This window comes from Pseudorasbora parva, chromosome 2 (assembly GCF_024679245.1).
Source record: "Pseudorasbora parva isolate DD20220531a chromosome 2, ASM2467924v1, whole genome shotgun sequence".
NCBI classification, from domain to species: domain Eukaryota; kingdom Metazoa; phylum Chordata; class Actinopteri; order Cypriniformes; family Gobionidae; genus Pseudorasbora; species Pseudorasbora parva.
This window is the reverse complement of record NC_090173.1, coordinates 17,583,701-17,611,346: the sequence shown is the minus strand read 5'-3', so window position 1 is coordinate 17,611,346 and position 27,646 is coordinate 17,583,701. Positions and strand designations below refer to the sequence as shown.

Here is a 27,646-nt window from a genome sequence, read left to right as displayed (position 1 = left end):
AAAATTCCGGGCATTAAAACAATTTAGCCAACCATACTAGCACATTTAGGCGGTCTATTTCTCTGGTGATGTTCTATTGGATCTTAGTTTGCGCGGACAGTGACTCGCACACTCGACAGCCAATCGGCATTCTAATCGAATGTACAATATGAAACAGACAGCCAATCAGATTCTTAGAAACGCTTACGGGGCGGGATATCAGCTACACAGTTAGATTGCGCCATACGGCGTGAAAGAAGCTTGCTGCTGCCAGGTTATCTAACTTTAGTTTATTACCGAACCCTTCAGTATATCAGACCTCCAGTCTCTCTGAAATAAACACAACTTGATTCCGGTCTCGCGTACACTACTGTCGGCAGCAAAATAATTGCACACACATCTACAAGGCCTACAGCGACTGACTAGCCTCTCCATAGACATCCATTGCGTTTGGACGTAGCAATAGCACGCGGGCTAAAAGCGTCGCCCGAAGACAAGACGTGTCGAAACGCTGAAGAATGAACCATAAGAGTAAGAAACGGATCAAAGAAGCGAAGCGGAGCGCCAGACCCGAGCTGAAGGACTCGAGCGACTGGACCAAGCACGATTACTGCGAGAGCTTTGATCTGTCGCACAGGACCGTGAAGGTAACGCTGCGGTTTATGCTGAGTAACGAGTAGCGCAGGCGTTACAAGTCGCAGACACCACGTCGGTGTTGTCGTTTAGTGTGTTTTTCAAGTTACACACGCATGTGGTCGTATCGCGTGCTTGTATGACGACTGCCAGTGTCTACGTTGGTCGCCGCACGTACACACTTCCTCGTGTAGAAAAGGACACTTTACAAGTTTATTGTTGCTTACATACACAATAAATTACAACGGTATTACCATGTGATACTATTACTGTATTCGCACTGTATCTAGATAGCTATGTTTTAAATATTACAAATTATAACGTTAGTCTGCTTTCATAGTTCACCCAAAAATGAAAACTATCCCACGATTTACTTGCCCCCAATCCATGCTAGGTGTACATGATGACATTCTTCTTTCAGACAAATACAATCAGAGTTATACTTAAATAATATCCTGACTCTTCCAGGCTTTACAATGGAAGTGAATTGAGGATTGGATTTAATTTTAAAGCCCCCCAAAAAAGTGTCTCCATTCTTAAAGTACTCCACACGGTTCTGGGGGTAAATTAAGTACTTTTGAAGCAAAGCCATGCGTTTGTGTAAGAAAAATATATCCATATTTTCAACTTTATAAACTATAATCACTGGCTACCAGTAACGGCCGTACATGAGTCGGTTCCTGACCCGAGGGGCCTCAGCAAACTGTCAAGCAGGGCCTTAAGATGACTTAACAACAATTTTAGTCAAAACAATCTGAGTCTTGAACTGCCTCACAAATCCAGCTTTTCCCATTTTGAAAGTTTCATTTCTAGACCTGTCAATTGTTTAGTATTCGTAAAATACCATAGGAATTTTTATAAAGAATAAAAAAAAATTATAATGATGTCAAGCTCTAAATATCCTTATCCAGTGAAAAGTTGTGTAAATTCATTAGTTAAAAAAGGGTGAACCTTGATGAATGTTCAGTTCTTAAAATGTCAGAAATCCTGAAATCCTCATAATTATTTTAGTTACTCATTTCTATCCATAGGCTCATCTAGTTTCTGTTAAATAAAACCAAAATATCAAAAAGAAAACAAATCAAATGACTTGGAGTCAAAACATCTGAGAACTGTTAAATTTGTTTTACAAGAACATACACTATTGTCTTCATGTAGCCGTTTTCCATGCAACAGTAGTTCAAGTGACCACAGGAAGGAGTCGCTAACAATAATCTCACCAGTTAGACCATCATCATAGATGATAATGAGAGACCCTGTCATCATAGAGACCCTGTAAGGCAAACTGCGTACCGTTTTAGAAACCCGGCCTGGTGCGTGTTTTCTGTAATGAGTTTTGTCAGTAAACATTTTTAGTAAACCTTTCTATGTCATTGATTTGACCCTCTTTTTAATCTGAAGGACATTCAGGAACACCTTTTTCATGCTAGTCTACAGGCCTTCAACTTCACTTTATAAAGAAATATTTCACACAAAAAGGAAAATTAGCCCTTGATTTACTCGCCCTCATGTCATTCTAGGTGTACATGACGGTCTTCTTTCAGATGAACACAATCAGAGTTATATTAATACATGTCCTGGCTCTTCCAAGCTTTATAATGGCAGTGAATTGTTTAGTTTATGAAGTCCATAAAAGTGTATCTATCCATCATATAACTGCTCCACACGGCTCTCGGGGGTTAATAAAGGCCTTCTGAAGCGAAGTGACTCAAGATATCAAAATCCTTCACTATTTGTCTTTAAAAAATCTTGTTTTTGAACATAATTCATGATTCACTATAAAGTGTTAAATATGGATAATTTTCTTACACAAACGTGCCACTTCGCATCAGAAGTTCTGTATTAACCCCTGGAGCTGTGTGGAGCAGTTATATGATGGATAGATGCACTTTTATGGACTTCAAAAATGAGCCAACGATTCACTCGCACTATAAAGCTCGGATGGGCCAGGACACTTTTTTTAATGTAACACTATAATATATCATTAAAAAAAATTTGTCTGAAAGAAGAAAGTTATATACACCTAGGATGGCTTGAGGGTGAGTAAATCATAGGGTCATTTTCATTTTTTGGTGAACTAACCCTTTAAATGCTCTGACATTAATTTATGGTGTTCTGTAAAGCTGCTTTGAAATGACATTTGATAGCGAAGGCTCTATAGAAAATATAACTGACTCGACTGTCTTTGTCCAGGACAACGTGGAGCGAGTGGACACCCAGCGCCTTAGTCCAGAGGAGTTCATCCAGCGCTTTGAGAAGCCATATAAGCCTGTCGTTCTGCTCAACTGCCAGGAGTCGTGGCCCGCGCGAGAAAAATGGACCTTGGAGAGGCTCAAGCGCAAATACCGCAACCAGAAGTTCAAATGCGGCGAGGACAACGATGGCTACTCTGTCAAGATGAAAATGAAGTACTACGTGGAGTATTTGGAATCGACCCGTGATGACAGCCCCCTCTACATCTTTGATAGCAGTTATGGCGAGCACGCCAAGCGCCGCAAGCTTCTGGAGGACTACCAGGTGCCCGTTTTCTTTAGGGACGACCTCTTTCAGTTTGCGGGGGAAAAGAGACGCCCACCATACAGGTAACGCATCCTTTTTATCCATCACTTTTCAGTTTCATCTTTGCTGATTTAATAAAAATGGAAGTTAAACAAGCTGCTAATGGCCACAAATGAGATACACTGTGGTAGCCTGGTTTTACCAGACTCTCGTACATTTCATTTGTACATAGAGTCTGGCCACTCTCCATTGACAAGGGTTTATTTCCACGAAGGCGGGCAACCTGTTGAGGTTTAAAACTATTGGATCTGCCCTGAGCCACTCTGGATCTGCCATAACCAATCGCTAATGTTTGGTCGTGACGTATGTCATGCGCCCTTCGCGTGTTTCACTCACGGAAATCCGACAAAATAAAAGTGCATATGTGCATGCCACCTGAGTAATAAAACTATAGGATAAAACCTAAAACTTGTGCATTCGGATTGTGATTTATTCATTGGAGAGGAGAGTTTTGTTATCGGGAACGCAACGCTCACGTGGTCCGTAACATTGTATGCTGTAAATAAAATGTCATATGCTTGGTATGATAATAAATGCTGCAATAAATAACGGACCAATTCAAATGGTTAAGTGCTTTTATTTTAATTTGTTTGAGCGGTGATGAAATATATTGCTCTTCTAAATACTTGCCAGCATTTTAAGGAAATACAAGTCTATAAATGCATCAAAATAACAGCAAAGCAACCGTATGGTGCTCTGCAGTGGTCAAAAATGATTACAAACAGTGAAGTTTGAAGTGATATATTGTTGAAAACTCAGATGTGGATTTGGACAGCTGTTACATCAACATGACCTTGCGTTTGTCAAAAGCAGTAGGTAACTCGGCTGGGGATTTTTCCGCGGGTGGTGAGAGACAGACGGCAATAAAATCACTGACCAGTCCCTGTAACTTAAATGATGGCAATACCTTCCGACCCCACGAGAAACAGTTACCGTCCGAATTGCTTCAGCCAACTCCTTCATTACTAACGAAGCGATCTGGACAATCAAACTTTTCCCGAATTTACCCTGTTGGAGGGCCACAACGTCATGGCCACAAACAAACCCCAGCAAAGACTGTTATTGCTCCGGCTTTAACTTCTGGATATTCGGCAGCGGTGCCACAATGCAATGAATGGTTTAGTTCGCATCTTTCTCCGCCGCCATTACTGAACTACATCTCAAACTAGCGCTCGACATCAACTTCATCGTTCTCAGCCACTCCCTCTGTTCGCTGATTGGACCGGTAAAAATTTCTTCGGAGAAAACCTAGGAATACACCGCAGTCCCAGACGTAGTACTGAAAGGGATCCCATGGTGTTGAGACTTGTATGTCTTAATATAACATAAACAATGTCTCATAAACAAAGCCCATGAAAGATCTACGTTATTTAAAAAATCGATTTTATATTTGGACCATGGGCGGCGCCAGCTTGTTTGCGTTCTAGGTTGATGACGTAGAATGGTTGCACTACTCAATCAGCTGCCGTTACCCGTAGCTATTTTTAACACAACGCAACTCGAAAATTGTTTCAGAGTTAAACAAAAGCAATGAATTGCTTTGTAATTGTACTTAAAACACACTCAAACATACATGTGCACACAAACTCACCTACACAAGTCACAAACAGATCGACGGGCGCGCGCACACACCTGACAGACTGCGTTGTCTCAATCGAGATGTTGGGCTGCTCAGTCTCCACGACAGGGGCTGAATCTGAAATCAACCCCCTATACCCTGAAATAGGGCATTATTTGAAGGGACGGCCATTTGTAGTGTTGTCCGACACCATAGGGACATGTTCAAGTGCATTCATTCAGTCTCACGTTTCACCGCAATAACGAGTGTACAGCCGATTTACAAACAGCTTTCCGACTTCACGCACTCGTCTTCATTAAATCCTTCAAGTTGTATTAGTGAACAAAAGTAAGGAATGTTATTTGTGTCTTAAAAATGAAAGTTTAAAGATTGAAGTTAATTCACTGAGCTTGTCCTCAAACTATAATGCACAAACCAATCCCATGCATCATCACCAAAACATCCTGCCTCTCTTCCTCACGTTACCCTATCCCATCGTCCTACCTAGATATTTCCCTCTGCTAGTTACATTAGGCATTACAGTTAATCTACTGCATATCAACAGTCTATCTATGATATCAACACAGGGAATAGTGATTGAGGGTTATGTATGCGCGCACGCAGTGCGTGTGTGTGTGTGTTCGCGCCGATCTGTTTGGGGTGTATGTGAGTCTGTGAGAGAGAGAGTTTGTGTGCACATGTTTGAGTGTGTTTTAAGTACAATTACAAAGCAATTCATTGGTTTTGTTTAACGCCCGTTTCACACATACTCCGTCTGCAGTGCGTGTGCGGTGCGTATTTTTGCGTAGGATGACAGCTTTGACACTGCACGCAGATGCGGTCCGTCAGTCCGTTCCAGGTGCGTTGCGTCTGCAGCAGTGCACGGATCGTTTTCGTACCGAGTCTATTTTTTGCTGCGCTGCGTTGCTGCATTAAAGCGACAGAAGATTGTTCGCATTAAAATAAACATGTACTGACGCGAAAATCTAGTCATTTCACCACAGATGCACACGGAACGCAACACGCACCGCACACGCACTGCAGACGGAGTATGTGTGAAACGGGCGTTACTCTGAAACAATTTTCGAGTTGCGTTGTGGTAAAAATAGCTACGGGTAACGGCAGCTGATTGAGGAGTGCAACCATTCTACGTCATCAACCTAGAACGCAAACAAAATGGCGCCGTCCATGGTCCAATTATAAAATCTGTAAATATATAAAATACATAATTCAGTAAGAGACATCATTTATGTTATATTAAGCCATACAAGTCTCAACACCAGGGGATCCCTTGAAGGAAAATGAAAATTGAGCGGAAGTACGTAGGAGGGCAGAGCCAGGGTAACACTGTGGTGTCCAATTCATTTAAAAAACATAAGAGGCACAAATCCTAAGTTTTTTTGTTAGTTTTTCTTTTTTGGGTATTAGAAATTAAATAATTACTTAGAACAACATAACATAGCATAGAAAAATGGTAGTTTAAACATATCAAGTCATATCAAGTTTTTCCTAGAAAATAATTACAATTAATACTCTTTTTAGACCTATTCTTATAATATAATTAGATAAACCTTATTGATCCCCAAAGTGGAAGTTCAAAATAATATAATGTTTGTATTGCACTTGTTGAAAAGGGGAAAACAATATATCATATAGAGTTCGACCAATATTGGATTTTACTGATACCAATTACGAAGTTGGGCAGTAACTTTTTAAAACTTAGGTAGACAGTTATTGGATTTAACAATAACTGATTAATAAACTGAAACTTTTTAAAACTTATACTAAAGGTAGACAGAACTTAACAATAACTATTTGATAAACTGAAACTTTTTAAAACCGAGATTAGAGCTTGACCGATGTTGGATTTTATGATAACCGATTAATTAAGTGATACTTGATTATGATGCATAAAATTAGATGTATCCAAAATGAATCAAAATCACATTACGAACAATCCAAAACATGTTTTAATAATTATTGGCACCCTTTTATTAAATACTTTTTGCCAAGTTAAGGGCTCTGAGTCGTCTTCTCTAATGTCTGATAAGTTTGTTGGAGAACATCTGATCAGAGATCATTCCTCCATACAGACCCTCTCCAGATCCTTCAGATTCTCAGATCCATGTTGGCGCTTCTTCTCTTCAGTTCATCACTCATTCTCTAAAGGGTTCAGGTCAGGGACTGGGACGGCCATGGCAGAAGCTTCATTTTGTGCTCAGTGACAGATTTGTGTGTTGATTTTGATTAGGGATGCACCGAATGTTCGGCAACCGAAATTATTCGGCCGAAAATAGCCAAAAAAAGCACTTTCGGCATTCGGCCGAATAAGTAAAAAGGCCGAATAATTTTGGCCGAACAATGACGTTTTTAATGACGCGATCAAAAAGTAACCCACGTAGAGTGAGAGGGGCGCGCTTTATGCAGCAAGCATGTCAGCAGTGTGGAAGCACTGTTTAGTGCTGGATCTCATGTCATCGATGAGAAGAGGAACTGACTTTCATGTGAGAAAGCAGAGAAGCTACTTTTCATAAAGAAGAACCTGCCACTTTTCCTGAAGAAGTAGGCTAAGTAGGCTTATGTCTAGGACAGTTATTTATTTGTTGTGGGTTCATCCACATTTTTTGCACTATTCAATGCACATTAGTTGTTGTAGACATACAGAGTTACATTCTTTCAGCAGTCAGTTATAGGCCTAACATAGGCTATTCAAGAAGGGGGGCTTCTAAGATGGCCAAATAAAAATATATTTTTTATTGTACTAATTATTTATTTTAAGTTATGTTGTGCTTAGTTTGTATAATATCTGCTGGAATGTTAAAAAAAAATTCAGTGTTAAATAAATATTTTGAAATTGTATTTTTGTTATTTGATTTATTTCTCTGAAAAGCAACACAAAATAGTAAAAAGCAAATTTTTACTATTTAATTATTGTAATGGTAAAAAAAAATTGCCAAATAAATGGAAAAAATGCGAAACACCGCGTTCGGTATTCGGCCTTCGGTCTTCGGCCAAGCATTTCATTATTATTCGGTTTCGACTTCGGCCAAGAATTTCATTTCGGTGCATCCCTAATTTTGATGTTTGTTTTGGATCATTGTCCCGTTGGGAGATCCAGCCACGGCCCATTGTAAGATTTCTAGCAGAAGTTGTCAGGTTTAGATGTTTTATCTGCTGGTATTTGCTAGAATCCATGACACCATGAATGTCCAGGACCTCCAGCAAAAAAACAGACCCAAAACATTAAAGATCCAGCTGTGTTTTTAACCGTGGACATGGGGGACTGATTAAGAGAATGTGGCCTTTGTGGTTCCTCATATTTATACTCCTGATTTATACTTATCATGGCTGGATAGTTTCATGTTCCTTGTCACCCTGGTGTTACTCCAAAACTCCAAACACATCTTCCCTTCTTAAGAATGACTTCAGTGCCGTTCTTTGTTCTTTTCTCAGAGAAAAGCTTAACTCCAAGTTTTTCAGAGTCGCAGTCAAAGCTGATTCGAAAGACCGCCGTTTGCCAGTTTCTGTGTTTACTAGAAGCACGCAAGCGCAACTCTGGCGTCATTATGTTAAGCCCCGCCCACCAACTCTATACACGATGTTATTGGCCCGGCAAGAGGTAGGCGTTTACAGTTCAGAAGGGTATTGAGAATTGCTAGGCAACACTCGCGGGCAGATTAGATTTGCTGCCGCTAGGGTGCGTCTAGATTTCTAGCACTGCATAACAAGAATAGCAATACAAAGTGAGAGATTAACAAGATTATTTACAAGTCATTCCTTTTACTATTAATTTTAACAGCATACATTTAAAAGATGTAAATGAAATTACATATCAGTCGACCTCTAATATAATGTCAAATAATATAATTATTTTTTATATTTATAACATTTGTTGAACAGAGGAAAAACCAAACAAAATAATCAGAATAGGATTTGATAAATTTGATCCCTTAAAGAGGAAAATATAATGTTGTAGTAATAATAATAATAGGCTTTATTACCCTTCCCCCAAAAGAGGAAATGTATTGATAATATTATAATATAATGTAATTAAAAGGTATAATATAATTATTTTTACAACTACATGTGTTGAATAAAGGTAAAAATAATAGAATGGAAGATCAATGTGACTGAGCCCACAAATATGAAATTCACAACAATGTAATATAATTTTTTTTATTTATTATATTTGTTGAAAAGGGAAAATTTATTTTTTGTTTTATATGCGTTTCAGACCCTGATTGTACCCTAATGGTTGACAGTAGCTAACGGTTCATGTGTTTTCAGTCCATTTAGGCTATTTTTCACTGTTCACCCAGGTGGTTTGTGATGGGTCCTTCCCGCTCTGGAACAGGCATCCACATCGACCCGCTCGGCACGAGTGCGTGGAACGCCCTGGTTCAAGGCCACAAGCGCTGGTGCCTGTTCCCCACCCACACGCCCCGTGAGCTTATCAAGGTGACGCGAGAGGATGGGGGCAACCAGCAGGACGAGGCCATCACCTGGTTCAACGTCATCTATCCCCGCACACAGCAGCCCACCTGGCCAGCCGAATTCAGACCCCTGGAGGTGCTGCAGCACCCTGGAGAGACTGTGTTTGTGCCTGGTCAGTTTCTGCATTCAGCACCTACAATGGTCTTTACTAGGAACAATGACTAGTTTTCGCCAATCAGGCATAACATTATGACCTTCCTAATATTTCCTAGACTCTGCTAGACTTTAGCATTAAAGGGTTAGTTCGCTCAAAAATGAAACGTATGTTATTCATGACTCACCCTAATGTCGTTCAACACCCGTAAGACCTCCGTTCATCTTCAGACACAGTTTAAGATATTTTATATTTAGTCCGACAACGTATGCAAGTGTATGCACACTATACTGTTTATGTCCAGAAAGGGAATAAAAACATCATCAAAGTAGTCCATATGTGACATCAGTTAGTTCATTAGAATCTCTTGAAGCATCGAAAATACATTTTGGTCCAAAAATAACAAAAACTACGACTTTATTCAGCACTGTCTTCTCTTCCAGATTTGTTTCAATCCTCAAATAAAGATTCAAACGGTCATGAATCAGCGGATTGATTCATTATTCAGATCACCAATGTCATGTGATTTCAGCAGTTTGGCAGTTTGACACGCAATCCAAATCATGAATCAATCTGCTGATTCATGACCGTTTGAATCTTTATTTAAGGAATCTTTTTTTTTTTTCATTGCTAAATTTGACCAATTTAAGCTACAGTAGCTTGTCTGTTTAATCGGACCACACGGGTCAGCCTTCGCTCCCCACGTGCATTAATGAGCCTTGGCTGGCCATAACCCTGTCACCGGTTCACCACTGTTCCTTCTTTGGTTCACTTTTGATCGATACTGACAACTGCAGACGGGAACACCCCACAAGAGCTGTAGTTTTTGGAGATGCTCTGAACCAGTCTTGCCCTAAATATAAGAAGGGAGTCAAATTGTAAATATTACAGTGTTTAAATTAAAAAGTGTGTTATATAAAACGGTTTATTCAGTTCACTTCTGTAGCTATAGCGGTAAAAGCAGAAATAAAACAAGTAAATATTGGTTCTATATATATCTGTTACCGGGCAAATAATGGGTATCGGTTATAAAAAGTGGAAAGACGTGTCTTTCTTCTGAGCAATGCCTCTACATAAGCCTAAACCACATGGTATTTATCAGTCTGGAAAGGAGCCCATGCCAGCTATTCAGGCTTTGCTAGATTTGTAAAATTAATTAAGGAATTTCACAGACTCCATCAGAGTGCAATTTAGCTGCTAATTTTATTGTAAAACTGAAATTATTAGTGTAAAAGTGGGTGAAGTATAGAAGCCTTCTACTCTTGAGCTATGTTCATTAAAGAGATGGATGAAAATGCAAAAACGACTCAATTGAATGTGACGCCCCATCTGAACAAAACCGATCATTCAGAGGAACACAAAAACCATCTGACAAATGCAAACTTGACTTTCAAAAGTTCAAACTTGCTTAAAATGTTCACATGCCTTTATTTACATTTAGCAGATGCTTTTATCCAAAGGTAGCCATTTTAGAGTCTGGATTACTTTCTACAATATGTAACAGGTTATCAGTGCAAATCATGTAATTTTGCAAATTGCAGTACTAATTATATTATAAAGTTCTAGCTTTTTGATGTTTTTTTTCTTTCATAATTATACCCAGGCAGTAGAGATTTGAAACAGAAATGCTGTTAAAATCCACAGTTTTCACTAAGTTTCAACCACAATTCAGTCATAATTATGTTGTGCCCAATCATGCAGCCCTAATTGGGATTGTTTTGTGTTTTAATAGGTGGATGGTGGCATGTAGTCCTGAACTTGGACACCACTATTGCTGTGACCCAGAATTTTGCAAGCACCACCAACTTCCCCATCGTGTGGCACAAGACAGTACGAGGTCGGCCCAAACTCTCCAGGAAGTGGTACCGGTAAGTAGGGATTGACTAATATCATTTTTTGATATTTTTTTTTTTTAGCTGATGACCAATACGGGCTGCTAATTTTCTTGAGCCAATATTTGGAGCCGATACTGCTTTTTTTTCTCCCTCGATTTATATCATCAAAATGATCATGACAACAACAAATGTCTCAAATTAAAAAAAGGAAAATGTAATATATATTTTCATATATAAGCATTGATAACTTTCCATCACAGTATGGCACATATTTGCCAACTCAATGATTTTAGTTTTTTTCTGTTGTTTTTAACAATGGGTTAATTTTGTTGCAATAGCATATAGCACAAGGAAGCTTGGTTTCAAATGTTAAATTGAATTTAATAAAGACAAGTAAAATGTAGTAAAATAAGAACAAAAACAAAATGACTAGCTATAGTACAAATTAATACAATATAAGAAAGATACAAATCAAATAGACTGTCTTTATTTTTTTAGGTATTGAGGTAAGAAACTAAATAAAGAAACAAGTAATCAAATTTAAAATAACATTGGATAATCTTCATTGTAAAAATGAAATGCAGAATAATAAGTTAATCAGTGAAGAGCAGTAAGTGATTTTCTCCTTGGCTTTTGTTATTTGAGTAACATTACCAACATTAGGAGAGTGGCACGTTTATTAGGCTGCCTGTCCCTTTAAGACCTGATGCACTCACTGATCCAAAACACTGTTCCTGTTGCACATTCTTCCTGAACGGTTTACGACTGTGTTTACGTTAATACTGAAGATGGCCATTGTGACATTGTTTCAGTGTATTTGACCATAAATGAGCTGCGAAAAACCAAATTTGGCTCTTATATTTCGACAGCGGATTTATTATGTGTGAGCGTGACGTCTGCATGAATGACTGGAATTCTGTGTCAAAATTCAGACCCGGTCACACAAGCACACTAGACTGCGTAAACCCAGCCTGATCTGCCGGCGATTTGATTTCGCCAGGCAACCTGTACATGAATGTTGTCTACTGCTTCTGTTATATTTTTGTGGGAACCAATCACGGACTGGCTTATCCACCTGGCGCACTATTGGCGGGTTTAACACGATGATGAATAGATAAGGTGGTTCATCGTTGATCACGCCTCTTGTGCAGTAGGAAAATAAAATGGACTCCCCAGACCAACGTTCAATCTTAAATTGAGCTTGATCTGGTGATCGCCAGACAAACGAGCACTATCTAACCGATGTGAATGAGCAGAGGTGTCAAGTAACGAAGTACAAATACTTCGTTACCTTACTTAAGTAGAAATTTTGGGTATCTATACTTTACTGGAGTAATTATTTTTCGGCCTACTTTTTACTTCTACTCCTTACATTTTCACGCAATTATCTGTACTTTCTACTCCTTACTTTTTAAAAATAGCCTCGTTACTCCTCTTTCATTTCATCTTGTTAAAAAAAAAAAAAAACTATACAGATAAATCGCGTCATCCGGATAGTGTGAATTTGATTGTGGTTGGATGAGAAGTGTAAACATATACCATTCCAACACCCTATTGGTTACTACGCGATCCATCGAGCTTGCACATGACTCAAAGCACAAATCACACACGGTGTTGCCAGATTGGGCGGGTTCCAGCGGACGAGCACGCACTTTCAGTCAGTCAGCGATCAGCAGCAGAGTAGACGCGCTCATTCAAGACAGCCAGTAGTAGTGGGAAGTTCGGATCATTTTACTGACTCGGATCTTTGAGTCTCGTTCAGCAAAATGAACGAATCTTTTTTCGAGTCATTTCGAGTCATTTCGTTCATTTCACCAAAATGACATGTTAAATAGCCCAACACATCTAGTACTTATGAAAATGTTGATTACATTTAAAACTACATACAAATAAACTATAGGGTACAGCAACCAAAGCCAAATTATAAGAAACTGAAATGTTTAATTAATTGATTAGTTGTTGGGTCAGGCTATTGCAGTTTCTCTGTTAGTTCACCTCACCTCCTGATCCAAAACATTCTTTCTCTTGCAACTTCATATTTATCACGTTTGTTTTCCGCCTCTCGTGTCTTCGAGCTCCTCGAGACGTTAGCTGTCGACTCGTCTGTGTCTGACTCTGATCAGATCTGGGGGCTGGGCCGCCCGGACCGTGCGTGACACAGGTCCGGAAACAAAAATGATTAGTTCTTACGAGTCTTTCGGGTTTGAGTCTTTCGTTCTTCCTGTTAGTCCCATAGAGTCTATGCTTTCAATAACGGAAACAGAAAAGATTAGTTCTTTTGATCGAGTCTCGGGTTTGAGTCGTTCGTTCTTTTGTCACGTGACTTGTCACCGTAGAACACAAGTTCACAACCTTTTTAGTAAAAAGCACGTAGTTATTTATTTTATTTTTTATATTATTCTCAGTGAATATCAGACATATACAAATATGGGAAATATATTGACTATTCAAGTCTAACATCACAAATTCAATTAGACTAATTTTGAATATATATATATATATATATATATATATATATACATACATATACACACACACACACACACACACAGCATGTGACTGACAGCAAGAACGAAAGACTCAAACTCGAGACTCAAAAGAACTAATCTTTTCTGTTTCCGTTACTGACAGCATAGACTCTACGGGACTAACAGGAAGAACGAAAGACTCAAACTCGAGACTCAAAAGAACTAATCTTTTCTGTTTCCGTTACTGACAGCATAGACTCTACGGGACTAACAGGAAGAACGAAAGACTCAAACCCGAGACTCGATCAAAAGAACTAATCTTTTCTGTTTCCGTTACTGACAGCATAGACTCTATGGGACTAACAGGAAGAACGAAAGACTCAAACCCGAGACTCAAAAGAACTAATCATTCGGAGATTCAGAGCTGATTCAGAGGCCATATGTTGCGTAATGCGCATGCGCGGTCAACACAAAATGAACAAATCACTATCTGAGACAACTCGGTAGTCCCGAGTCATAATAAAGATTCGTTCAAAATGAACGAATCGTTCATGAACGACACATCACTAACAGCCAGGTTTTTAGCGGGATAACTCGTCGTAGATGTACTACATATTCAAGTGATCGCTATGCTAAAGTGGCATACCGGTACATACAGTATATATATACACAAGCCGTTTCTACAGTAAGGAGTGGGAGAGTGAACCAACTCTCAAACGTGGATTACACCTGTGACTCGAAGACTCTTTATAAGTATAATCATGATTCCTGTCCATCATAATACACACACTCAGGACATCTGCAAGCAACCCCAACAGCTGCTGAAAGAGGTTTGAATCAATGATGAATCAGTTTTGACAGGGCTAAGTGCATGTTCTATGAACTTCACAAGTGTACTGTAGTTTTGTCAGCAAAGCTAAGCGCATTGTTGTTATTTTTTTTGTCGGCGGATTATTGTACAGTATCAATGAATTACGCATTGTGGCAGTGGTGTGCATGGGCATAGATTACGGGACGTGTCCCCCTCACTTTTAATAAAATGTATTTTCGTCCCCCGCACTTTTACTTGGTCTCACCGATCCTAGTCGACCCGCTCCGAGCGGGATTCGTACCAGCGTTACCCTGCGCGGTGGCGGGCAAGTTAACAGTGACGCTAAAAACAACCTTCTCTAATCTCGGTTGATAGCGCGCTTCACGCGTCACGGTCAAATGTATTTACATAGAAACCAACGTGAATACATCAAGATTTAAATTCAGAGACAAAAAATAATCTATGCATGACCTGTCATTTTATTCGCATCTAAATATGAGGAGGCGCTCTCATAGAAAGTCCAAAAGCGGATTCGTAGAAGTAATAGCTACTGTCACGCTGGATCTGCAGCTGAAGGAAAACAATCGTTATGAGAAATGAAACGTGACGACGACAATCAGACGATTGCGACAATATATGCTTTATGTGTGTTTTTCAAGCCATCTCAATGTAGCCTATTTATTGACAATAAAGTATCATATGAATAATGCAGCTTTTTAATGTTTAGTAGGCTATCTTCTGCTCACCACGGCTGCATTTATTTAATCAAAAATAGTTAAACAGTAATATTGTGAAATATTATTACCAATTAAAACAGCTTTTTTCCTATGTGAATATATAGTAATGTATTCCTGTGATCAAAGCTGAATTTATCATTACTCCAGTCTTCAGTGTCACATGATCCTTCACTAATCTCATATGATGATTTTATAATCAAGAAACATTTATGATTATTATCTGTGTTGAAAACAGTTGTGCTGCTTAAAAATGTTGTGGAAACCATGATACATTTTATTTTTCAGGATTCTTTGATGAATAGAAAGTTCAATTGACAGCTTTTATTTGCATTTATTAAATAAATTATCTTTTATAACATAAAAAATATCACTTGTGATCAATTGAATGCATGTCTGATGAATAAAAGTATTCATTTATCTCTTTTTTAAATTGTACCACAAATGTTTAGATGGCTTCCACAAATATTAAGCAGCACCATGAGCAGCACAACTGATAATAATCATAACTGTGTTGATCATCAAATGCTCATATGAGAATGATCAGTGAAGGATCATGTGACACTGAAGACTGGAGTAATGATGATAAATTCAGGAATAAATTACACTTTACTATATATTCACATAGAGAACAGCTGGTTTATATATATTATATAAATATCATATATATATATATATATATATATATATATATATATATATATATATATATATATATATATATATATATATTTTACTTTGCATAAAATCTATGGAGACTTAATGCACAAGTGTTTGTAGTAAACCAATCATAAAATTGGCATAAAATATAGGAGAAAAATATTATAGATATTTGAGGTTATTGTTCAGCAGTGTATTTGATATTTTACCAAATTAAAAGCAAGAGATGCGATAAATTATATCGGTCAAAAAAATGGTATTACGACATTTCTGTCCCCCTCACTCCTGAAAAGATGGCTACGCCCCAGGTGGTGTGTTTTAACATATGAAATGCCTGTTAATTATGTGCTTTTTCTGAACTCTTATATTGGGCACTGTTTGCACTTAAAGTGGCTTATTCAATAAAATGTCATCACATTATTTTTGTAGTTAAAGTTTTGGCCGTGTTTTTTTTTCCGGGGGAGTGGGCTGGTTTTGTTGAGCTTTGAGCCCTGCACAGGCCCTGCACAATCCTATGACACACTCCTGCAGTCATTAAAATAGTTCAGCTTTGTTTCTAATGTCCAAGTAGTTATATTTCGTTTAGTTTCTTTATTAAAGTTAATTTAGAAAAATGTTTGGATCATTTGTTTGTCTGTTAATTTTTTTTAAAGTGACAACCAAGCAGTCAGCGGCCGACAGTGGGTATGAGGTTAGGGGTGTAAAAGTCAGGGCCCGTAGGGCTCTAAAGCGTCGACCCAATCTGGCAACACTGATCACACATGTAGCCTACATTTACATTCCAATAAAGGTTATTGATAAAATTACTTATAGGCAACTAGTCATCATATCTTCCGCTTCAGGAAACATGTTAATGCTCAGCAGTACACATAATGGTATATTTCCATTGTACTAAAATGCATTAATTTTCAATGGGTATATATGCGGCTGAAACAGGTAGCCAGTGCATCCCAAATTTTTCAACATTAACATTTTAATATAACATTATAGTCATTATGGCCTTTAGAAAAATATTTTTGAGGTGGGGTAGTGCGCTATAGGCCCCTGTGGTGTGGCCTAAGCTTTTGTCTTTAATGGAATTTTTTTTCCTTACATTACTTTTACTTTTATACTTTAAGTAGTTTTGAAAACCAGTACTTTTACACTTTTACTTAAGTAAAAAGCCTGAGTTGATACTTCAACTTTTACAGAAGTATTTTTAAACCCTAGTATCTATACTTCCACTTGAGTAATGAATGTGAGTACTTTTGACACCTCTGTGAATGAGAGGAGACGTTGCATGTCCCTGCCGGACAGGAGAGCAAGAAAGTGCAGCTGGGATACTGCAAAAAGGAGTAGTGGAATCGTTTTAAGATATTTCAGTATCGATATATTTTTGACAACACTAGTTTCCACTTAGACAGACACAGGCGAATCATTTTTGTCATTTTCAGTCAAGCTGTAAGTGTGAAAGGATGTCTTTGTAAATGTGATTGATTATTTGAATGGGTTCCTCCTGACGTTGTTTCTCTGTTTGTCTCAGGATACTGAAACAGGAAAGGCCAGATATTGCTGCTCTTGCAGATAAAGTGGATCTGCAGGAATCAACTGGCATCGCTTCGGATAGCTCCAGTGACTCCTCGTCCTCTTCCTCTTCCAGCTCCTCCGACTCCGGTTCAGAGGTACATCATGTTCCTCTAGATCCACACACACAATTATACACTGACTTGAGCTGTTAATGAGCTTTTTTTTTTTCATTAATGTTAATAATTTAATTTTTTTTTTTTTTTTTTTTTAAATGCTTATGAAGTAACCATGCAAGAAGATGGTTAAAACACTGGCTGTACAGTCAGAATACACTAGAGCAGAGGTACTCAACAGGCGGCCCGCGGGCCGCATCCGGCCCGTCGGTATTAATTTTGTGGCCCGCATTATGCTGAAGATGAATGCAATTTAAAAAAAATAAAAAAAAATAAACTCAAATGTTGCACGAATATTAGACAGTTTTACTTATAGGCTATGATAATACCACGGACGCTGCGGAAAATCCACATGTCGGGCAGGTTAAGTAGGCTAATAAAAAAAGAACACTTGTTTTCAGTTTTCAGCTCATTTCACGATCAAAGACCATAATAGGAGAAAGATCGAGCTTGAGCGGAATCAGCACATTTTAGTCTCTCTCTCTCTCTTTTTATGAAGACAGCTGTGTGTTTAACTTCTGGATGCGACACTGAACATTTAAGTTAATAATATTTAATTTTTTTTTTTCATTATCATGAGGTGCGGCGCTCCTCCAAACAAGTTCACGGAATGGAAACCCACGACGGAAAGCAAATCGTGTTTTCTTTATTTTACAATTGCACAATGCAAGTAAACACTTTGCAGTTTTGAACAATGTATTTCTCTTATTATCTGTATGACCAAAATGACAGATTTTATTTGTTTCCTCTGCTCGTTCGCGCGGCCGCCTCGCGCTCGCACATATTCCAGCACTGCAAACATCGCAGTCAGTTCATTATCAAAATAAAATTGCCAACCTAATATATAAGAAGTTACACAGCTCAGTTTAAATAGTCAGTAATAGCCAACATTTCGTGCCATTCAGCGTGAGCACTGCACCACTGTGGTGTTTCCAAGTAGAGACCTGCGTGGGACGGATTTTATGTTATACCTTCTCTTAACCTTCTCCCGCTCCCGCCCGCAACATTCATGTTTTGTCCCGCTCCCGTCCGCATAAAAGTATAAATAGTTTTTCTCTGTACGTCCATGACACTATTTCAAGTAATTTAATGTAAAAGCAAGCGTGTGCATGCGTGGGTTGGCGTGGCAGAATACGGGCAAAGGGTGCCCCCTTCATAATTCCAAAAAAGATATCTCAGTTTATTGCGATCTCACAAAGCTCTGTTATCAATAGAAATGACTGCACAATGAATCTTCCAAAATGTCAACACTTTCTTTGCTATAATCAGACGATTTGTCAGCATATAGAATTCAGCACTGCGCAAAAAACTCCTTTGAGTGGATTCTATCTTAAATACATCTGTTTGGCCATAACGTTCCAGAAATAAACACATATTGGTTCCATTGCACAATGCAGCAAAAACGTGTTATACTCTGCCTGCGTGCGCCTGTAAATCTTTTTTTTTTCGTTTTAGTTGTTCTTTTTGGTTTTGTGCAATAGATGAATAACAATTTATTTGTTTCTAGATGTTTTATTTTTAGATATTTCTATTTTGCGGGAGTCCCGCAAATAGTTTTATTCACCCGCAATCCGCACACACGCGAGTAGCACACACACCTTAACGCCCGCGCTCAGCCAAATCTAGTTAAAAGCATTTATTTCACACTGGTTTTAGTTTTCTTTTTTATAAATCATTACTATGAATTTTATAATTAAATGAAAAGATATATGGATTTTTGTATACATTTTTATTAAATTACATTAGTAAGCTACAGGACATCGTCTTTCAATCCAGCTCAGACATTTATCTGTAGCTTACTTTGTTGTTGCCATTAAACAATGTGTTTTTTCCATCATATTTATGTTTAAATATTATAATATTATTTTTACATTTCATCTGATTATGATGAGTGAAAAGATGCGAGTGGGTCAGAAATGATTTTGGAGGTTATATTTAGTTTAATATTAAGTTTTGTTTTGTAGAAAGCATTCTTTCGTTTTGTTTAAATTGTATCTTAATTTTAAAAAAGGTTTCTAAAGCCAATTGCCTGGATTTAATAAATAAAAAGCAAATAGCAGACTATAATCGTGAGGTGAAGTCGTGGGAGTGATCGCTTTCATTGCTCATGAACTGGAGCGCGCGTCTCATAAATAAACCCAAACTCAGCAGCTACTCGCCTCACAGACATGAGAAATAGAAAGCTTGAAATGTCCAGTTTTAAACGAAACGATTCAAAGATATTTAATTAAGCAAAGTGCAGTGTTCGCGAGCAGCTCTTGACACAGCGTTTCTGTTTATAATGCTGCGCTCCATCAGTGCTCCAGCTGTGAGTTTAACACGCATTTTTACACTAACCCTGACTTGTGCAACTTTGTAGCTTACACATTTGTTTCTTAGTTGTTGTATTAGTTCTTACTTTGCTTGTGTGTACAATTTTTATATATTTTAATATTTTTAATACTCTGAGTATGAGCTCTTTTTTGCATTAATATTGCAAAAAATTGTTAATCCACTTTTTATTCCAGATTTAAATTTACATTTTCATGTTCAGTATTAATTTAAATAGGACAAATACTAGCAAGACTTACATAGCAAGATAAACTGCATTTCTAAAGTAAAAACTGTAAATATTGTTTTAAATAAAGTCGTACGATGCAAATTTGTGGCCCTTCACATTTTGTATGATTTAAATGTGGCCCCCTTGGCCTTTGAACTTGAGTACCCCTGCACTAGAGCATTGGTTCCCAACCTGGGGAGCAGATATGCTTTAAGGTAGTGCTTAGATCGGGATCAAAAAAATCAAGCCCGACCCTACCCGAGCCTGTGCACGTTGGGTCCGAGCCCGGCCCGACACATTAACTGTAATTATGAGCCCCAGAACGATTTAAACCTGACCATTTTTAATACGTGGGCGTTCTGACGAGAACGGGCCTGTAATGAGCCGAGCGCAACGCAGCGGACCGGTGAGAGTCATGTTAAAACTAACATTGATTAACTGAAATTAGTTGAGACATCGCTGTTTTCTCCAGAGCGACTGTACAGCCTAATCAAATTTTGTTGCAATATTTTCCTGTTTAACACTGTTTAGCTGCTTTGAAACAATCTTCATTGAAAAAGCGCTATATAAACAAAGTTGACTTGTCTAAGCTCAGTAATCCGCAGGCGTACGCTCATGAACCGCTCACTGATAAAAAGATGTTCGCTCAAATCCAGCTCAGACATTTATCTGTAGCTTACTTTATTGTAGCCATTAAACAATGTTTTTTTTTCATATTTATGTCTAAATATTATAATATTATTTTTACATTTCATCTGATTATAAGTGCAAAGATGCGAGTCAGTCAGAAATGATTTTGGTGGTTATATTTAGTTTAATATTAAGTTTTGTTTTGTAGAAAGCATTTCTTTCGTTTTGTTTAAATTGTATCTTAATTTTAATAAAGGTTTCTTTGGCCAATTTCCTGGATTTAATAAATAAGTGTATAATAAAAGACTATAATCGTGACGTGAAGGAAGGAAAAAAGGAAAAAGGTTGGGAACCACTGCACTAGAGGGCGCACTCAAATCACATTGTGAACTGTACAGTTCATTATGTAGTTATTATTTGGCAAATTCAGTCAGATATGACACAAAAAGTATAGTATTAATGATTCTGTATCTGTTTTCTTTACACATTGTTATTAATGGTAATAATTGAATACTTATTAAACAGCCTAAGTGTACAAAAGCATTCCAAAAATTTAAAGTTTCTAAAGAAATTAATACTTTTATTCAGCAAGGACACAGTTTTCAACATTGATAATACTCATAAATGTTTCTTGAGGAGCAAATCATCATATTAGAATGATTTCTGAAGGATCATGTGACACTGGAGACTGCAGTAATGATGCTGAAAATTCGAGCCCTGACCACACTATGAAAGTAACTCAGCCAGGCCTCATCCCTTTATTTAGCGTATGCCTTAAAAATGGCAAGGAGGATATTTTCATGTTTTCATGAGATTTTGCCATTTTTTTGTGACCACATTTGTCTTTCGTCCTGAAGGCTGACTCAGGCTCTGAGGCCGACGCCATGACCCATCGCAGAAAGAAGAGGAGAACCTGTAGCCTGATGGGAAACGGAGACATCACAAGCCAGGACGACTGCGTGAGCAAAGAGCGCAGCTCGTCCCGGTGACGTCTCGCGATCAACACCATCGTCATCTCCCGGGCCGTGAAACGTCCGTCACCCTCATGACAACATACTCAGCCTTAGTGCGTTTTTTGAGATAAACGAGAACAAACCATCCAAATATGTGCTTGCTGGAGGAAAGAAGGAAAACCCTTCTCGTGTTGCCTTTGCTGATGTCAGACTCTGGACAGGAAACTTGACGTCCCCTCTTGTCCCAGTGCCAAATTATGCCGTTTTTATATTTCACAAGGGTTATGCTCAGATTCGTATGTCATCTGAGGTAAAACGGTTGGACCTGATGTGTAATGCTGCCTTTAGCTCTTTGAACATAGAAAAGAGATTATTTTATTACTGATTCTAATGTACGTAAACGTGGCTTTCTCTCTCTTGATTAGCAGAAGACTTGCCCGTATGGCTGTGATTTATCCTCCCTTTCTTCACTAAATCATTAAGCCACACAAATTTAGATCCGAATGGTTTCAAATCCTCTAGCTTTCTTCTGTCGTAACTACTATGATTGCGGTGTTTGGCCCGGTTAGACCTGGTTTAGCACTTCACACAGTCCATTAGCGGTGAGTTCAGTGGTTAAGTTAGCACATTTGTGGCATTTGACTGAAATACGAGGTGTTTTTTCTTATATTATAACCCTTCTGCGTATGTGAAACACTTGAGGGCGCTAATGCTTATTTATTATACAGTGCACTATGAGCCACACAGAAGAGGGGAATTTCCTGTGGAAAGGAAAAAAGTGACTAGCCTGTAATGTCTTAAAGTTTTGAATTCATTTTTTAACAGAAGGTTCATGCGTACCATGTTGTGACCTAAATTTGTTTCAGGGCTACAATAATGGACTTTTGTTGTGATGGGCGTGAGGCGTTTAATGGTCTGAGTGAGTGTTGTTGAAATGTTTGTGACCGTAACCACGTATAACGCATCAAGAAGCAAGATGTGGTTTAAAAAGTGCCTATTTTTACCTGATGTTGGTTGTTTTGAGCACTCCTATTTCTCATTCTCATATCTGATTTCTCAGTGCTGCGGTTTTGAATGGCAAATATTACGCTTTAAAACAATGGACTGTACTCTTACATGTCGCTCCAGATCTTCTCATTTCAGCTCCTCATGTTCTGTCTTCAGCACTGGCACGGTCATGTGACGCCTCGATGTTGCTGAGATCAAAACTACATGAATACTGATGATTGTTTAATAAAAGTTTCTATGTATTTGACCTGGTGGAGTGTCTTTGCATGCTGCATATTGTCCAGGGTGTGATCACGTTACCATGGCTGATTGATTACTTTCGAGCCTTACATAATCTTTATTGCTCTTAATGCGTCATTGCGGTTATTTATGAGAAGGTAAATTCAAAAGAAGTGACGCACCAACCATGAAAACAAGTGGAAAATCCACACACTATTACGGTAATATATTTTTCAATAAAATGTATTTTAAAACTTAAAGATTTAAGAAGAAATTATTCATACATTAAAGTGTGCATTTGTGACAGCTTCCATTAAGGATATGACTTTATGTTAAGGATATTAACTTCCACAAGGATGTATTTAGTCACTGTGAAATTAAAATACTTTTTTTTAAAGGTGCAGTGTGTAATATTTATGTGGTTATATTGATGGAAATGCAATATAATATCACCATGTTTTCAGTAGTGTATAAACACCTTTCGTTAGGAACTGTTATGAATGAGCCATTTCTAGCTTTATACACCGCGGGCCCCCTTACATTGAAGTCGCCATTTTGTGCCGTCATGTTTCTACAGTAGTCCTAAAGGGACAAACTGCTCTACAGAGCGCTAGCTACACTTTGCTGTCCCAGACGGCTTCATCTTTGTCCTGTGACGGCCACCGGTGCTTCGAAAGAGAGGGGTGAGCACGACTAGATGCCATTAAAATTTACACACTGCACCTTTAAATTCATGTTTTGTCATAGTCTTTCTATCAAAATATTTTCCCCTCCCTGGGCCTATTGCACAAAACTAGGATAAGGGATTAAGCCGGGATATCTTGGTGATCTTGTCATCTGTATGCAAAATTTAGTACACCGCTGTCGTGTGTCGTGTGTCCTGAAGGCTCACCCACACCAAGAACGATAACAAAAAATAACTGTATATTAGATGATAGTTTTGTGCAATAGATTGCAACTTTTTTTCTATTGCAGCTACATTATATTTGATGATGTGTTTACTGGTGGGTGTGAGGGCGGGGCAACCTGTCACTCACATGAGATCAACCAATAACAAAACATTGTTATTGGTTGATCTCATACAATCCAATCAATTCCTTTTAGACAATCAAGCCCCGCCCTACATTTGTTCTTGTTCAAAAAGCGGTTTCACTCGGATATATGTAGGCCTACGGCATAATAATAGAGATCACTACTTCTGTTTCATGCCAACATTGACTGATTATTAATCACAATTTGAAAACTTGTAAGACAAAACTTTTGTTGAAAAGTTCAGTGGGGAGCATTTATTGGGAATAACAGTTTTTTTTGTCAAGAAAATATAAAATTGTTTATATTAAGATAATCCATGCATGTTAAAGTGACTTATGCAGGTTTAATTATGCAGTTAAAACAATTGTAATAAAATTATCAGTAGAAATATATGCATTAAGTGACTAATGTCCTAGACGTATATAAATATATATTCCTATAGTGTTGTTACATCGTCATGTTCTTTTTCCAAATATAAGAGAAAAGAAGAGCCCAATTTTCTGCCTGGGACTGTAAGTGTTTCGTCAATGCTCCTTTAAAAAGGTGGGCTAGTCTGTCCTGTAGGGAGTGACGCATGAGAGTCATTGGCAGTGTCTCAAATCCCAATAACCTTCCCAAATAGCATTTTTGGCTATCAGCCAGATATTAGAATCTATGATTAAATGTAAATAGCTACTATTAAGTTAATGCCCACTTTTGTTTATTAGCACTATTATATTATACACAAATATTAATGTAACAGTTTCCATGAAAAAAAAAGTTTGAAAATGCATGAAATTGCATTTGTTTTGAGCGTTCGGAACGCTCGGTCGTAATTTAAGGAGCCTCTTGTTCATAGGCTATCCGCCGCAGAATGCTGTCTGTAGGCAGCTCAGCTAGGTTTGAGAACACGGCCATTCTGGCAAGCGTCTTTCGCACATGGGCTTTTTGAGCTCGCTCGCTCAGACGAGCTCTAACGGGACGAGCTGAGGCGGTCACTAATCTGTCCGCTTTACATGCCACAATAAACCGTTCAAAGTTAAATTTTCACCTTAATAACAACACCAGGAGCAAGCAATCATGACTATAGACGCACCCGTTATTTTGTCCGCACTTTTCTTCACGATTATTGCCATTATAGTTGCATCGACGCTCCTGGCGAAGAAACCTGCGCAGAAAAAAGAGCAGAAACAGAAACAACACGAGGAGAGATCAGAGCGGGTTACTGCGTATCAGCAGCCCAGAGTGGAGCATCCTGTCCCGGCTCCAGCTCCTGCTCCTCCAGCTCCCGTACAACAGGAGGTGGTTATTGACAAGAAAAGTGAAGAGCCCGTTCCACTCGCTCCTGTTTTAGAAGCTGAAGTCACTGCAGTGCAACAAACACCTGTACAGGTGAGGTGACGGTGTCTTGTCATTCTTCTGCGCTTTATTTGATTGATTTTATGTAGGTTTAGGTGCACATCTTGGCCTCGAGTCATGACACGGCGTCTTGTCAGCTAACCGAACGTTCCCACAACGCTAACCTTTTGTAAGATAAACCGTTCTTTAAATAACATTTATAGCCTAACGTTCATGCAACTTGATTCATATTTGAAATTAGCTTTAGCTTACGTTGTGGAAAGGAACAAACATTCTTTTATAAAATATTCTTTTATCTTTTATAACACCCTTTAATAAAAAAAATTGCGTTCAAACTTATCTGGTCTTTAATAATGTTCTCAAGAAAATATAGCACCAAACAATTCAGAAATGGGAATGCTCGCAAAACATTCTTAGAACATTTGTTAGCTGGGCTCATGATGTTGAAAAACCGTTCTTAGAACAACTTTATTGAAATGTCTATGGTGTTGTTTGACTTGAGTGTTCTCATAATGTTGAGAGAACGTTCTGAGAATAACATTTTCGAGCGAAACATCCCCTGTTCAATGATTATAATAACTTTTTGGAATGTTTGCAAAATTTTAAAATGGAACGCCCCCTTAACACAATTAAACATTTAAGTGAACATTCTGAAATTCGTAGAACATTTGGCTGGGCTCATAATGTAGGCTAGAGAGAAACGTTCTTAGAACTACGTTCTTGTAGTGTCTTTATGATGTTGTTTTTACTTGAGCTTTAATAATGTCGAGAAAACGTTCTGAGAATACCGGAACATCCTTAGGCCCTGGGCCTATATGTTATTGTTACCAGTTTGTTTACATTAACCTTTTTTGGAATAGTATGAATAAATGTAATGTACAGCACATACTGTAGCATCCATCCATCCATATATCCATCCATCCTGCCATCCATTCACCTATATAGCCATCTATTAATATCTACCCATCCATCCATCCATCCATCCATATCCAACCACCCACCCGTCCTTCCGTCCGTCTGTCTGTCCAGCCAGAAAATTTACTAGTTACATCTTACCATGCACTAACATTAAAATGAAAGCGTCATGTTGAATTTCGCACACTTCTTCTGTGAATGTTAAGCCCGCCTCCTTCTATGCTTTGATTGGACATCTCAGTCATTTTGACAGAAGTGGGGCATGACTTGTCCCCCTCAATGTCTATGGTGGTTGCAGTACAGAATGTTTCTTGTGCTCAACCTCTAAAACATCACACTAGTGGACATTATGGAGTTCAGGAGGGCTTCATGTGAGCATGCGTTTGGTCTCGACTTAGAATGTGCCCACCACTGCAGTAACCAGAGCTTTGGACATGTCGAGCTTCACAGCTCTTCTATATATGGATTCGAACTTATATCCACTATATTTAAGTGTGTATTGTGTAACATGGCTGCTGTCGCGAGCTCAAGGAGTCTTGATCACAGGTGTGTGTGACACACATGATCTTCAGAGAATACTCTTGAGGAACTGACTAAAATGAGCTTCGCGCCTCAGCTGAACCGTTAGTTTACCGTTAATGCAATGTTGACGTTTCTCATTTTGGTGGAATACTTGATGGTCTTTAATGCATTCTTAGATTTATACAATAACCATGTTTACATGGAGTTAATTTTCCAATTAAAGTCCAAACTCTGACTGTAGCTTTATTTTAGCTGCAAAATTGTTTTTCATCAATAGCTTCAATTTTCACCACCTGTCTGTTATTTAATATCACCCATAATTACCGTAGATTGGTCATGCGCATGTGCAACTTAATATTTATGAATAAGGTGTTTATATGACCCAACATTTCTGAATAATACAGGCATATGAGAGATTTCGAAAAAAACATAATATTTGTTTTAAATGGTTTTGGCTGGTTCATGTATTTGCATGACATTACTGGAATATGAACAAATTCTGATTAATACTGGAATATTCTGGTTTGGAGTTTGGTTCCATGTTACTTTTCTCAGAGGTTCAAGCCAAACGGATATAACTCCAGAACAACGGGAGATATTTTTACCAAACTCGGTACACATGAAAAAAAAGTGTGCTAATTGAACACTTGGTGGCGCTATAACATTTAAAAAAAACATAAAAAAATACCTATAATAACCACCAGAAAGTTAGTCCAATTGACTTGAAAATTGACATATTGTCTTTGTCCAAGGTGCCATGATCTTGTATGAGGACATTTCCGTATATCTAAAAAAAACATGGCCGGCATTGGCCAATAAAGTTTGAGCACCTATTAGGCAACGTTATCGGAGGCCGAGCAGAACGAAACTCGGTGGGCATGTTCGACTCATGACTCTAGAGGTCTGTAAGAATTTCGAAAGAAATCAGACTAACAAATTGTATGCCTCTGTAATCAAGGGGTGTTTCACACATCCACACTATATTT

At 38.2% G+C, this 27,646-nt stretch overlaps 2 protein-coding genes across 5 annotated transcripts in view; both read left to right on the top strand.

Annotated features, from left to right (window-relative positions):
- The first annotated feature begins 21 nt into the window (after positions 1-21).
- jmjd6 (jumonji domain containing 6, arginine demethylase and lysine hydroxylase) lies at positions 22-22,881 on the top strand. The gene is made up of 6 exons (XM_067457638.1): positions 22-626; positions 2,806-3,194; positions 9,049-9,335; positions 11,050-11,185; positions 17,348-17,486; positions 21,531-22,881. The coding sequence occupies exons 1-6, from the start codon at positions 498-500 to the stop codon at positions 21,660-21,662; spliced, it is 1,212 nt and encodes a 403-aa protein (XP_067313739.1). The 5' UTR covers positions 22-497; the 3' UTR covers positions 21,663-22,881.
- A 1,844-nt stretch (positions 22,882-24,725) lies between these two features.
- si:ch73-366l1.5 (FILIA-N KH-like domain-containing protein) overlaps positions 24,726-27,646 on the top strand; it is a 42,979-nt gene continuing 40,058 nt past the window's right edge. Inside the window, exon 1 of one of the 4 annotated variants that reach the window (XM_067457605.1) lies at positions 24,726-25,256. In XM_067457605.1, the coding sequence (XP_067313706.1) occupies positions 24,945-25,256 (312 nt within the window). In that variant the 5' untranslated portion in view covers positions 24,726-24,944. The remainder of the gene's footprint in view (positions 25,257-27,646) is intronic. The other 3 variants (XM_067457619.1, XM_067457613.1, XM_067457628.1) reach the window with 3 other exon arrangements.

What these genes read in the sequence shown, in the direction of transcription:
- jmjd6 (XM_067457638.1), top strand. Translation starts at nt 498, where the DNA reads ATGAACCATAAGAGTAAGAAACGGATCAAAGAAGCGAAGCGGAGCGCC. An exon ending in AGAGACTGTGTTTGTGCCTG is followed by an intron (nt 9,336 to 11,049) that starts GTCAGTTTCTGC and finishes GTGTTTTAATAG; the next exon opens with GTGGATGGTGGCATGTAGTC. An exon ending in CCTCCGACTCCGGTTCAGAG is followed by an intron (nt 17,487 to 21,530) that starts GTACATCATGTT and finishes TTCGTCCTGAAG; the next exon opens with GCTGACTCAGGCTCTGAGGC.